This window comes from Cricetulus griseus, chromosome 3, assembly GCF_003668045.3.
Source record: "Cricetulus griseus strain 17A/GY chromosome 3, alternate assembly CriGri-PICRH-1.0, whole genome shotgun sequence".
Taxonomy (NCBI): domain Eukaryota; kingdom Metazoa; phylum Chordata; class Mammalia; order Rodentia; family Cricetidae; genus Cricetulus; species Cricetulus griseus.
The window spans coordinates 33553461-33568415 of NC_048596.1; the positions used below are offsets into that span (position 1 = coordinate 33553461).

The 14955-nt window shown below is 36.8% G+C and overlaps 1 protein-coding gene across 3 annotated transcripts in view; it reads left to right on the forward strand.

The window, feature by feature from the left end:
• Rfx3 (regulatory factor X3) overlaps nucleotides 1-14955 on the forward strand; it is a 255107-nt gene that overhangs the window by 135523 nt on the left and 104629 nt on the right. For all 3 annotated transcript variants that reach the window (XM_027406465.2, XM_027406463.2, XM_027406464.2), the window contains one exon: nucleotides 8920-9017. In XM_027406465.2, the coding sequence (XP_027262266.1) occupies nucleotides 8920-9017 (98 nt within the window). The remainder of the gene's footprint in view (nucleotides 1-8919; nucleotides 9018-14955) is intronic.

A 14955-nucleotide genomic window follows, 5' to 3' on the forward strand; every position in this document is an offset into this window, starting at 1 on the left:
GCTGTTGAGTAGCTTTCCATCATGGTCTCTGCTTAGGTTCCTGCCTCCAGGTTCCTGCTTTAAGCTTCTGCTCTGACTTCCCTCCACTGACCTTGTTGAGACTTGTCAGTTGAAACAAGCTTTTGGTTGTGGTGTTTTATCATAGCAGTGGAAACCCTAACAAAGATACCCACTTTGTAAGAAATTGCAGTAAATTCTATCCTCGTGGCAACAACTTTTTCTCTGTTTATCTAGGTTCTAGGTAAATCTGGCTGGGCTGGACTGATTTCTCTGTTCCATGTCCCTCATAATGAATTTCAAATGTCCCAGTGGACATTTTTGTTTTTTTTCAGAGCTGCTGGAGAATAAATCAGCCTAAAATGGTTTAGGCTATCAAATTTCTGGCATTGTTTTCAATTGTATGACAGACTCATTGCTGTCCGTCTGCTGCTTTGCTTTGTGATTACTTCTAGAGGCCCCACGTTTCCTTCCTCTCATTGCAGCATCAGAGTAGAAATGAAGTCTTATGGTATATCCACTCTGACATCTTCTTCATGTACCAGCTAGACCAGCACTCAACTTTTTAAGGTTTCCTGGCAACAGATCAACCTGCTTTTTCATTTGCAACAATTTCGAAGGTTGTAAGAATTAGGGTTTGAAATCTTTTGGGAAGAGAATTTTGACAACTCTGCCTAGTATAACACTTTAAAATCTTCATAATAGCTCACTCAATACTGTGACCTAGAATGAAACACCCAACTCACTTATGAAAAGTTATATTATGGTGTTATCAATTCTAATACTAAAAAGAGAGCTTTGTTGCAGAGGATATATACTAACACTTTAATCCTAGATGGGAAGTTTTAGTATTGGCAATATTTATTTCTGTCCCAAATCAGTGTATACTTTCAATGTTATCAAACTGAAATTCTTCACAGCGTTTCCTTGAAAGAAGAATCTACTGATTCTAAAGCTCCTGGAAACAGGTGTGTGTGTGTGTGTGTGTGTGTGTGTGTGTGTGTGTGTGTGTGTGTGTTTGACCAAAATGGAATAGTGGTGGAGGAAAACTTGTTCTACCAAATCGATTGTGATAAAAACTGAGTGGTGACCTAAAGAGGTGTATTGTGTATTTAAAGTCATGCATTGACATATGACTATTAGAGTTCAAGGTCCAAAATCCAGGTAAAAATGCATGAATGAGTGGGGGTCGTCCTTGCTTGTAATTTGGCACCTGGGAAGTGGATCCCTAGGGCTTATTGGTCAGATAGTCTAACCTACTCGGGAAGTTCCAGACCAGTGGGAGAGCCTGGAAGCAGGGGCAGGGGTAATGAAAATAGTACTTGAGGAATGACACCCAGTATTGGGCCCTGACTTCCACACAGATATGCACATATACCCAGGCAAACCTGAATAATACCGAACACACACAGGAGTACTAGCAGACCAGTATTAAGTACATCCTTATATAAATAAGAATTTTGTTTACTATGATAATTTTAAGAAAAAAAGGATTAAATATCTGCTTAGAAAAAGCTGGAGTTTTGACATTATTTTGATATCACAAAAGGACTATAATAGAATAAATTAGTGTTAAGAAGAATAAAGTGTATGTCCTGATTTTAGAAAAGGAAGATTGGCTTACATAGAATATAAAGCACTACTAGGCATCTAAGAGCTAGTTTGATATATTTTACCTGGTAACCATTGACATGCTAACCATAATAGTTTACCCTTATAATTCCATTATTAGGAAAGCTGAATCAAGGAGGACTCTTAAGTTCAAGGCTAGCCTCAACATTTTAAATAGCAAAATGTGTTAGTAAACTACATAAATAAACTAGAATAACATTGAGTATATAGGAAGAAAAGCTTTGTTTATAAGAACCTTCAAAATCAATAACGGATGAGAAATCAGTGCCATGGATTATTGGACAAAGGATATGAATAGCTATTCACAAAGCATAAAAGCAAATGGCCAGTAAACAAATTGAAAGCATATAGCCAGATACTGTTATGCGTATCCCAGGCTGGCCTTGTTCCCATGGTCTTCCTTTTTTGTTCCTTAGCCCTGGAACTGCAGTTATTACATCAAACACAACTTAAAGTAAATAAATGTTTTTGCTTTGCAAGTGGGCTTTGTTTTGTTTTTGCAGTGTTGGGGAGGAATTCATGGTCTCATATGCTAGGCAAGCATTCTAACACTGAGCTATAGCAACAATCCCTTATTACTTTGTAGCACTTTATATAATAAAAAGTAACCTAAGTTCTACCTAAAAGTGAAACATGTAAATAATCTTTATCTGTATTGTAGAATTCTCTAAAGTCAATTAACAGTAACTATATATATATATATATATATATATATATATATATATATATATTCACATGTCTATATACACACAGACACCCCAGATACACAATGACCCTAAGATGTATTATTGAGTAAAGAAAACTAATTAATAGAAGCACATTTTATCTTTGTTATTTATATTTTTCCTGAATTTGGAAAAACACTGGAGGAAGACTAGGATGCTGACACTTAAGCTTAATACCACATGTTCTTAACTGCAGAGCCTTACCCTACAAGAACCTTCTCTGTTGCCTTGCACATAGACATCCTGAATCCAATGTGGGATTTGTATATAGGCATTCTCACCAGGAAAAACATCAAAGTGTATATTTTAATTTTTACAAATATTACTTAGTATATATCTTAGTAGTGATGTGGGCCTTGAGAAAAATAATATTTAAGAACTTATAACAATGATAAAATGTTATTCATTTTGGAAAGCAATTGCTGTATTCATATTTAATAAAAATAAGTTTGTTTGTGTAATATCCATTGTGTTTTGTGATTGAGAATTTTGTGAACTAACTTCCGGGGGTTTCATTTCTGCTCCCTAAACTTTGCTCCTTGCCTTTAAACACTTCACTTCTTGCCAGTGGCTTTGTGTTCTGATGTTAGTCTGTTTGAGGGTGTGATGAATGGCAGGCAGATAGGAATATCTTCTAGAGTTAATGCTATACTATTTGATTTCCCAGTTTCTTGTGTGGTCAGAAGGAGCCCGAGTCCATCAGTAGCGTACTGATTTATGACTATATTTGAAGCCAAGCATAACTTCTTCAGGTTTCCTATAGCAGTCACATAATGTTAGCAAGTCATCCTGTGGATGTTTGTGTTTCAGTTTGTCTGTAGTCCTGCCACAGACATGGGCTTTGTGCTGATTTTATTGGGTTGAACTGAAGAAGATTCACTTAAAGTCTACTTCTAGAAACTGTATATTGAAAACCGAGATTTCCTTCAAAACAGAAACTACACAGTGTTTTAAGTGGACAGGCCAGCCAATCTCAGGACACAGCATGAATTTATAATGTAAGGAAACAAATTCAAGTTTCTATTAGAGTGCATTCTGTCCTTTAAGTAAGACTCATGTCCTGCTGTCCAATCTTTCATCTTTGTGAAGAGGCCAACACAGTGAGGAGACTGAAAGTCTTATTTTAGTTAACATTGACTGTCCTAGGATGAAACCTATGCTTGTTAACATTGTACAGAAGTTTCTTTTCCTTAAAAAGTGCAATAGGAGAGAATTTTAGTAACTTCCCCTTCTAAAGTGTCCTGTGACTTTACCATGCCTTGTTCACCGTCATTCTGTGCTCATGAATCAATGCTCTTCACCTACTGTAAGTCTGGTAGTCACAAAGATGGTAAGAGGCTTCTTGGTAAGACAGTAAAACACTCGTGACAGAATTTCTATTATTCTCTCTCTCTCTCTCTCTCTCTCTCTCTCTCTCTCTCTCTCTCTCTCTCTCTCTCTCTCTCTCTCTGTGTGTGTGTGTGTTACATGTTTGTGGTTTCTATTCTCCTAACTCCCTGCTCATTAGATAAACCTGTTTTCCCTTTGTGCCTTTTCTTTTCTTTTCTTTTCTTTTTTTTTTTTTTGGCATCTTGATATAACTTGCTCACACTACCCTCTTGAATTTTACACTTTTCTGTCCTCAGTTACTTCATATCCCTCTAGTTTGCTAGTTTGGAAATGTGGTGATACATTATTTATGATTTATTAAAGCTTGACTGAGGATTCAGAAAAGCAAAATCAGTCACAAGTTATGGAGAACAGGCAGTGGTGACACCCACCTGTAATCCCAGCAGCCAGAAGCTAGTATGTGGTGGTACACACCTGTAATCCTAGGTCTCAGGATTAAGTGATAGACGGATCTCTCTGAGTTAGAGATGAGAGCTAGTGGCCAGCTGCTTTGCTTTCCTGATATTCAGCTTGAAGTTTGGACCCAAATATCAGTCTTTGGATCTTTTATTAATTCGTGTTACAGGAAATCTTGGCTGAGTCCTTCTCTCTCTCTCAAAAGGTGGCTTTTGGAGTTGATGGTGCTGCACTGGGAGTTTTCTTTCCTGGCTGTTAGACCTGCTATTACTGGATTCTTTCTCTCCCGTTTCCTGTTTGGTCAGTCACATACCAGCCTTTTGCCCAACTGGTAGAGCTCTCTCATGTCTCTTGTAGGCCCATCAGAGTGATGTTAACACTGCTTTATATAGTTCTTAGGATGAACACTTAGAGCACTTGGTGCCAACTAAATGTATAAGGAATGCTCTTATGAGCAAGTAATTATCTTAACATAAGGGGGATTTTTTTTCACAAAGATACTAGAAAGCTTCTTAGCTGACTAATGAATTTAACAATTATACATGGTTTCATTTACCATTGAGAAGGATTTTAGCTTTGAAGTATGATTCATGTTCTTCTTGAAACACATCCAAAATAACATATTGTGTAAATTTGTCCTCAAAATATACTAATTGATTCTGTTGAACTAGCACATGTTCCTGTGGAGTGTAATTTGCTTTGATACTCACTTTATTGTAAATAAGGCAAATCATGAGACATGTACATTAAATAAGCTCAGAGTGACACCCTTTGAATGGTGGTAGTGTTCCTGTTTATTTAAATTCATATTCATGTGAGACAGTTGAGTTTCTTTGCCACCTAGTCACTATGAATATAAATGCATTATTTCATATATTTACCTTGTGGCAGTTTCTTTTTGTTTAATGGGCAGAATGACTCTCTGTTGTAGAATGTTGTTATAATGAGACACCATTAATGCCAACTATCTAACCTTCTAAAAGTTGATCTAAGACAATTTTGAGTTTCCTGTATTGGAGCCACTTTTATTCAATGAATAATTAATTATAAAAACTGTTGATTATATTAAACCCACCTATCTCTTTTCCAATTCATATTTTAACTCTTTACTAAAATTAAAAAAATGGTGAAAAATGTTTATAATTTTTGGGGAAGCATTTTTTGGGAATATTTTGTGAATCAGATAAAAAGACGAAATCCATTTCATGTAGACCTTATTTAATCATTTCCTTTTCTAAGGACATGGTTAGGGCAAATAACAACAGATGGGTTAGGTTAGAGATTTCAAAGGCATGTGGGAAATAAAGCTATTGGAGATGGTGATGAACTGTCCATAGGAAGTTAGTTTCCTCAATACTTAATTGAATCTTCCTGCATTAAACTAATGAAAATTAAAATAGGAAATCAGATTCTAATGCATAACCTCTTAACATAGATCCAAACATCACTTAATGTTTAATAGAATATCAGATATTTGAGCAATTTTGAATCATAGTTGTTTTACAAAGTGAAAATAACATGTGATATAAATATTTCACCTCTTAATTTTGGTGTTGCATTAAACAGTATTTTAAAAAATTGGCCATATCTGGAGAATTTAGAAATGGCTCATCAGTGTAGAGCAGTTGCAGTTCTTCCCATGGACCTGAGTCCTAGCCCTTAACATCAAACAGTTCACAACTGTTCATAACTCCAGCTGCATTGCCCTCTGTGGACACTTGCATGCAAATGGCATACACTCCACTTTATAAGAGTGGTCTTGTTTACTTTTGAATAATACATGTTTCTTAGTAACTTCATTAGTCTTCATTCAAAGTTGATGCCCAAATTTATTAGATAATATGAATTTTATAAATATTGATTGGCAATTCATTTGCTAGGTACAGTGAATTATTTAACCATTGAGTAATTATTAGGTATTTACAGTGGGTTTAACCCGTTTGGTGCTTTGGGCAATATAATAATAATTTACAAATAAAATGAAGTGGGCTGCGTTCTTAATTTGTGTCATGTGGTTGCATTTATTGATCAGAACAGAGGCTCTTTCTGGCCTTCGCTTTCCCTAGATTTTACTGGCTGTGATGTCAGATGGAGGGGAGCATTTCAGTGGCTTTGTAATCTACCATTTTGAGTGGCACACTAGTACCTGAAATTCTGCTGTAGTATATTTGATAATGAATATTTGTAAATTACTAAGGTCTACTTAGGTTCACAGTAATATCTGTTTAACTTCCTCTTTGCCCAATTAAGCTTTTGCTATTTGGATAAACTAAACCATACAAAAATCCAATATTCTATAATGGGTGTCTGGTCGTTTGTTATACTTCTACCCCCCAGAAAGTCCTTTTCCCAAAGTTAGGCATGTAAACAAAAGTCCCCATTTCCTCAGGAACCAGAAGAAAGTTCTCCTACAAAGGGAGTCATTCTACTCATATCTGGGGACCTTGTGGCTCCTCCATTAACATATGACTGTGGTGCTTTCTAACTTGCAAGAGGCATTGGATCCCCTAGAGTTATCATTTATTTACTAAACAAAACTTATTTATCAAATGCACCTTATTTCTCAAATATATGTTACTTATCTAAATTTTCTAGCAGCTTGGTGTTAACTTGTGTAGGTGTAGGCAGAGTTATCATGCTGGTGGGGACATTTTCCAAAGAATTGTTTTGTTTATAGAGGCTACCATTGTATACACCCTCATCCTCAACTGAAGCTCATACAAAATTTCCCAAAGGAAAAGGCATAAGGGAACTCCTATAACACATAGTGAGAATTATTAAAAATGAGAGTAAAAGGTGCTGCAGAATTGTGACCCACAATTCAAAATGCTGGAACTTTGTCAGGCACCAATGGTCCATGCCAGCTACCCAACCCTTTAGATCAAACTTGACATTGCAGAAAGCTTTTTTTGTATGCTAGCTGGCAGGTGCAATAGGAAGCACTCAGCTTTTCAAAATGGTGCTCCTTCAAGCCTCTAGATTTTCAGTCCTGAGTACATGGGGGTCTGAGAGGGGTATTAGCACATGAGTGCAGGTGCCCTAGGAAGCCAGAGACCCTGAGGTTACAGGTAGTGGTGGCTGCTCCAAGTAGATGCAGGGAACCAATAGTGTTAAGTAGAAGGCTATGTCATCTCTCTAGCCCTGAACCACTAGATTTTAACCACCCAGTTTATATGACATGTAAAAACACATAGCACAAAATTTAGTGATGCCATCCAAAAAATTTTAAATGCCAGAAAGCTTTGAACTAAATGAGCCATTTTTTTTCCCTAGAGGCAAAATGCTAAGATGAAAAAAACTGCTATGGAAATGCACCATGTGAAACATGTTAGCATCTTGATTTGAACAGACACACACTACAAAGTCATTGGAATGACGAACTTCAGATGATATGACAGCACTGTTAATGCTTTAATAAATTTGATCTCTTGGGATTATAGAAAGGGTCCAGTGCTTAGACCCTTTCTAAGTGTTTCCTGTTTTTGTGAAGGACCCAGGTTTGGTTCCTGTCACCCATGTATGGAGGCTTACAAATACAAGTACTGATCAGGGTTCAAACTATTCTTCAGGCCTCAGTGAATACCTTCGTACAGATACACATACACATAAATACTAGAAATAAATTTTAGCAACAACAATAATCTCTTAGAAATAAAAAATTGGGTCCAGTGAGATGGCTCAGTGGGTCAAGGTACTTGTCACTAAGCCTGATCACCAGAGTTTGGGCCTAGAACCCAAGTAGGTGAAGTAAAATGACTCCAGAAAATTGTTTTCCAAGCTCCATATGCCTCTCCACAAATAGATAGATAGATAGATGGATGGATGGATGGATGGATGGATGGATGGATGGATAGATAGATAGATAGATAGATAGATAGATAGATAGATAGATGTGAAAAAGAAATGTAATCCTAGAATTGCTTTTAATAATCCTGTGGGATGACAACAGGAAAGGACTGGTGATAGTTATTTCAAAACCGAGTACATAAAATTTCTTAAGGTACTTTTCGGTATTTAAGTATATAAGTTTTACTATTATAGGATTTTTTTGTAATTTTTTGGGAGTATAATATAATTACATCATTTCCTTCTTTTTTTTCCCTACAGTCCCTTCCATGTGACTGTCCCTTGCTGTCTTTCAAATCATTATGTCTTTTTCGTTAACTGATATTAATTATGCATATGTCTATGTGTATTTCTAATTATATAAAAAACAACCTCTTTCGCCCATATATTGTTACTTTTATGGGTCTGTTTCCAGGGTTAAACAGCTCATCATTCCAATACCAAATGGTTAGCCTTGAAAAAAATATACATATATACAATTGACATTATTCTGACTGAGATGGTTGATTTTAATTAAAAATAAATGTAGCTTTAGCTTAAAAATTAGGGTATAATTTTATAAATCACAGAAATCAGTAAAAAGCTTTCAGAATATTAAGCATAAAACTAAATGCACTAAAAAGAAAATTACACTAAAAAGAAAATTGTAGAATTATTTGTGTAAATGCTATAGTTGGTCTAAACACACACATTTCTTAATTTTGAAAGTAGCAGGAACCTACGAGATTTCATCCTTAGCCATCTCCTGCTGATCAGTATTCTGGAGAAATCTGAGATAGATCTAATGTTGTATAACCTTTCTATGTCTACCACTTCCCATGGATCTAATGTGGTATAACCCTTTCTATGTCTACCTCTTCCCATGGATCTAACATGGTATAAATGGCCTTTTCTATGTCTGTCACTCACCATGTTCCTCATATTTGTTTTTCAGGTGCAGCAGGTGCAGACAGTTCAGCAGGTCCAACATGTCTACCCAGCTCAGGTGCAGTATGTGGAAGGAAGTGATACTGTCTATACCAACGGAGCAATGTAAGTTGGATGCTAAAGTTGGATTTATTCTTTCAACTCAGGGAAAAACTGTCCTTTCTAACCTAACCCTCTGGTCCTAGGATTGTTTGAATGATTTTTAACTTTTATTTTTTTTACTACAACAGATTTATTTAAATTAAATAGATATTTAGAGCTTTGTCTGATTTATTAATAAATATACCCATATTTTTCTCAATTAGCCTTCGCAGAATATTTTAAATTGCATTTTTTTTGAGACATGATTTCTCTTAATTGCTTTGGAGCCTGCCCTGGCTAGCCTCGAACTCCCAGAGATCCACCTGCCTCTGCCTCCTGAGTGCTGGGATTACAGGTGTGCACCACCAACGCCAGGCCATCTGTAAATTTTTTAAAAAATAATCATATATTTGGAATTTTGTAGACCTCCTCACAGTTAAATCTGTGTAAGAGTGATCATCTTCCAGGTATCGTATTTTCCTACTTAAGTCTGCCTGGCCCCAGCTGTCTTGTCTCCTTTGCATCAACAGTAGTAGCTATTTGTAATTTTATTGACTTTTGCAGCCACTTTGAATTTCAAGTTAATGTATTATTATAAATGAAGAAACTAAAAATTTGTCCAAGTTGTCAGCAGTGATTTCAGCCTGGGTTTGGGTTTTTGTTAGCAAAATGTTTCTGAATGTCCCCAAATAAATTCAGGTTCTCTCAGTGTCTTGCTTCTGGCCCTGTAGTGTCTGCGTTCCTTGATCCCTTGAGTGTGTGTGTGTTCTGCAGTGTGTTTGTTCCCCATATCCCTACAGGGTGTGTACTCCTCACTTCCCTGCAGAATGGATGCCTCTTGCATTTCTGCAGTGTGGCTGCTCCTCAAGATAACTCTGCTGTCTTTGCTTCTTTCCATTGTTCCACCGATCTCAGTGATGTCACCCTGTGAGCTTTTACCCACTTTTGTAACAGTAAAAAAACAGGCATGCATGATAGAGGCCAGTTGAAGTCATGGATTATGTCATTATGGCTAAAAGCTTAGATTTTCTTTAATTATGTGTTAGTAATATGAGTAATCCATGCAAAATATTCTGAACTTTCTATTATTCCTTTATATTAGAGTGAGATATATGCTCTAACCAAATTCAGTTGTTAGAGGATTCCAGGATACATTTAATGTTTCTGACCTGGCATCTGAATATGATAGATAGTGGGAAATGGAAAGGAAGCTCCTCTTTTGTCTCCTTCTTTTTCAGTTAGAATTCAAAGTAATGGTTTCATCATGCCATTGCAAACCAGGCTTGTTTTTGTTGGTACTCTTCCATTATTCCTTTCCCATGCATGTGATGATGCCCCCCCACCTTATACCTTGTATCTCTCCATATGGGGTTCTCCTCTTGCTATTTTTATATCACATGGTCTTCTCTGCTTCTGAAACCTTTTTCTTTCTTCTCCCCTTTCTGGTTTGATGGTCTGTATACTCTCTCACACTCATAATTATTCTCTCTGTCTCTCTGTCTCTCTGTCTCTGTCTCTGTCTCTCTCTCTCTCTCTCTCTCACACACACACACACACACACACACACACACACACACACACACACACACACACACACGGGCTGAAGAGAAGGCTTAGAAGTTAAGAGTATTGGCTGCTCTTCCAGAGAATCAGGTTTGATTCCCAGAACCCGCGTGGTAGCTCTTGAACTTCTGTAACTTACATTCCAGGGTAGTGGCCTCTTCTGGCCTCTGTGATCACTAAGTATGCACAAGATACATGTGGCCAAAATATTCACTTGCAGAAAAAAATTTTAATTAAAAAAATAAAGCTAAAGCTAGGATCTGCATAGAAGAGAGAACATGCAGCATTTTTCTTTCCAAGTCTAGGTTACCTTATTTGATATGTTTCCAGATTCATCTGTTTTTCTGTAGGGTTTGTGTCTTACAATTCTTTATGGCTGAATAAAATGCCATTATGTATATTTACCACATTTAAATGAAATATATAGGGTAATTCCATTTTCTTGCTATAACCCAAAACAGAAGTGGTAAGATTGGTATGTGTGTATCACTAGGGTAGTATACAAAGTTCTTTCCTTGGGGGTATGCCTTGCAGTGGAATAGCTGGATCACATAGTATTTTTAGATTATTTAGGAAATTCACTACTAATTTCCATAGAATCTGTTTCAGGTTACCCTGGCAGTAGCATTGAATTAAGTTTCTTCTTCTCTTACACCCTTGGCCATATTTGATACACTTTGCTTTATTGTTGATAACCATGCTGACTGACTGATAGGAGAGGGAATCTCAAGGTGGCTTTAATTTGCATTTCTCTGGTGGTTGATATTATTTAAACACATGAAAAAATATTTGTTGTCCATTTTTGTTTCTTCTCTTGGAAATGCCTATTCAGTTCAATAGGTTATGTATTGGAAATGCCTATTCAGTTCAATAGGTTGTTTGGTAGCATGCATGCACACACATGTATGTGTATGTGTTTAATTTTTGCAGTTCTTTATAAATTCTAGGTGTTAATCCTGTCAATATACCTGGGAGAATTTTCTACCAGTCTTTAGACTGTCTGTTCACCCTGCTGACAGTTTCTTGGCTTCCCAAACCTTTTAAGTTTCATGTAGTTGTTTTTATTAAATCTTAGAGTTGTTTCCTTTGTTACTGGAGTCCTATTCAGATTCCCTTTATCAGTTCTTAGGGTTATGCCAAATGCTATTAGAGCCTCTTTCAGAAATATTTTCCCTATAACTGTAATTTGAAATATTTTTTCTCAGTAGTTTCAAGTTTTAGGAAATTATCTGCTATTATTTCATTGAATTAGTTGTCTATCCCTTTTGACTTCCTCCCAATACCTTCTAACTCAGATTATTAGGTCTCCTTAATGTAGTTAGAATCTTCATGTGTTTTGAGCATCCTGTTAATATTTTAAAATACATGTCTTAATGTATTGTTATTTTGATTTTATTTTCTTTGAAACTCATTCTTATGCTTAGTCAATTCATGAAGCATTCTTTTATAATATTCCAATTTGATTGACTGGCTTGTATTCCCATTGTTTCTGTTTGGTTCCTCCTTGGTGTCTCAGTTTCTTTTTTTTCCCCTACATGTTTTCAAACTTCTACTCCCAAGTTCCCAACCATTTCATTCACTGTGGTTAATTTATTTTCTAGGTCCTAATGGGTTCCCGTATTTTGATCATCTGCTTAATTGACTGATCCTTTTTTATTTTTCAAGAATCTAAATTCTCTCTCTGAAATTTTAATTATCTTAGTGTCTTTGATTTCTATTTTGTGGAGGGTGAGAGATTTTAGGTGTGTCATGGAGAGTTGTCTTTTTCTTTGCATTTTGTTATATTTTGTGCTTCTGTTGGGATGGATGTGTATTCTAGTCTTACTGTCCCCCCTTTCCTAATGTTTTGTTTTATATTACTCCTTTAGAAAGGTAGAAGGGTGGTGCTCACTGAGAACTATGATCTCCACTTTTATTTGGTTATAGGGAAAAATGGCCGTGCTACCCCCAATGCCTCATTAACAGTCTTAACATTGCCTGTAATAGGGGATACTAGTGTTACTGATAGGATCCAGAAATAGCAACATTGGGAACACATTGGGAAACAAATGAAATTTATAGATTTTTTTTAAAAAGGTGAGGCTGTCAATATTGTTAAGTAGGGAAATGAGAAAGAGATTGAGAGTTTAAAGAGGACCGAAGTATAAAGAGTTCATATTCCAATAAACATGAACAGAAATGCATGTGGGTTGAACTGTGAGAGACAGACTGTCACAGATGTGGAAATATGGAGAAGATTTTTGTAGTTAAAGAAAAGGAAGGGACCAGTCTGGCCTCAGTTTGATCAGGAGGATCAAACTCCTGATCCTCCTCCCTCTGCCTCCTTCAGCAAATCCTACCAGTGTGTGCCACCACAACTGGCAACAAAGTCCTCAACATAAATCCAGCCAACACTGAACCTCTTAAAAGAGAAAGTGGGAGGTACCCTTGAACAAATTGGCAGAGGAGACCACTTACTGAACATAATGCCAGTAGCACAGACACTTAGATTAACAATAAATAAATGGGACCTCTTGAAACAGAGGAGCTTCTGTAAGGCAAAAGACACAGTCAACAAGACAAAAGGGCAGCCCACAGAATGGTAAAAAATCTTCACCAAACCCACATCTGACAGAGGGCTGATTTCCAAAATATACAAAGACCTCAAAAAACTAGTCACAAACACCAAATAATTCAATTAAAAAGTGGTGTACAGAACTAAACAGAGAATTCTCAATAGAGGAATCTAAAATGGCTGAAAGTCACATAAGAAATTGCTCAGCATCCTTAGCCATCAGGGACATGCAAATCAAAACAACTCTGAGATAGCTTCTTACACCTGTCAGAATGGCTAAAATCAGAAGCACCAATGTTGGTTTATGTAGGCAAGGATAAGGAGAAAGAGGAAAGCCTCTCCATTGTTGGTGGGAGTGCAAACTTGTATAGCCACTTTAGAAATCAGTATGGCAGTTTCTCCAGAAAATGGCAACCAGTCTACCTCAAGATTCAGCAATTCCAGTCTTAGGCATATACCCAAAGGATGCACATTCATACAACAAGGTCATCTATTCAACTATGTTCATAGCAGCATTATTTGTAATAGCCAGAGCCTGGAAGCAAACTAGATGCCCCTCAACCAAAGTATGGATACAGAAAATGTGTACATTTGTACAATGGAGTACTACTCAGAGGAAAAAACAAACAATGGAATCTTGAAATTTGCAGACAAATGGATGGAACTAGAAGAAACCATCCTATGTGAGGTAACCCAATTGCAGAAAGACAAACATGGTATATATGGATATTAGACATAGAGCAAAGGATTACCAGCCTAAAATGCATACCTCCAGAGAAGCTAGGAAACAAGGAGGATGGAAAGAGGTCCCCCAGTGAAGGGGAAAAGGGACAAAAACCCCTGACACCAGTCGTTAATTACTTTTGGAATTCAATAAAGAACTCTATACTCATTAAAAAAATAAAGAAAAGGAAGAGACAGTCTTTGAAATCGTTTCCTTTTTTTTTACGATACAAGTTCAAGCACAGAGCTCAATAATTAAAGTAAAAAATTGCAATAAAAATTAAAATTATGCAAGAAATTGAACAACCAAGAATAAAAAAATAAATAATAATGTGAAATAAGCAAGTGTTGTGTGTGTGTGTGTGTGTGTGTGTGTGTGTGTGTGTTTGTGTGTATTTGGTTATTTTATTTCCTCATAATAATGATTTAGCTTCTCCCTTCCCCTAGGTTGTTATTGTTTTGTTTTGCTTTCGATGGGTTTGGAGACAGGGTTTCTCTGCCTGTCCTGGAACCTGCTCTGTAGACCATCATGGACTCAAACTCAGAGATCTGTCTGCCTCTGCCTTCCTAGTGCTGGCATTAAAGGTGTGTGCCACCACCACCTGCCTGTGGCTTGTCATTTGTATCAGTTTCTTTATGTTGGGAAGGACAGAGTCTCAGTAATTCATGCAGTTCAGTGTGCCCCTGCAGAGGAGACGAATTTTGTGAGCTTAGATTGCTTGCTTTAAGGATCCTCAGGCCAGCTGGGCTGCAGAGATGACTCAGGCATTAAAGGCTAGGCTCACAACCAAAAATATAAGGATCCTGAGGCTGGACGGATGTGTTTCCTGATATGTTACATCTGCTTACTCTAAGCTTGTCTGGTCTTTGCAGTAGTAGTCAAGGCTGAGGCCCATTAAAAACTGTGCTTAGTGGGGAGTTTGATATTGTGTACACAGAGAGCTGGACACTTGGTGTGAGTCTTGGCAGGGTTATTGTACCCTTAGTTCTTCTAAATTCATTCATTCATTCATTCATTCATTCATTCATTCATTCATTCACCCAGACTCAGCTTCTAATCCAGCATCTTACCCAGAATTCCCATAAGTTGTGTTTGTTCATAACTTTAGTTTTGAGTCTGTC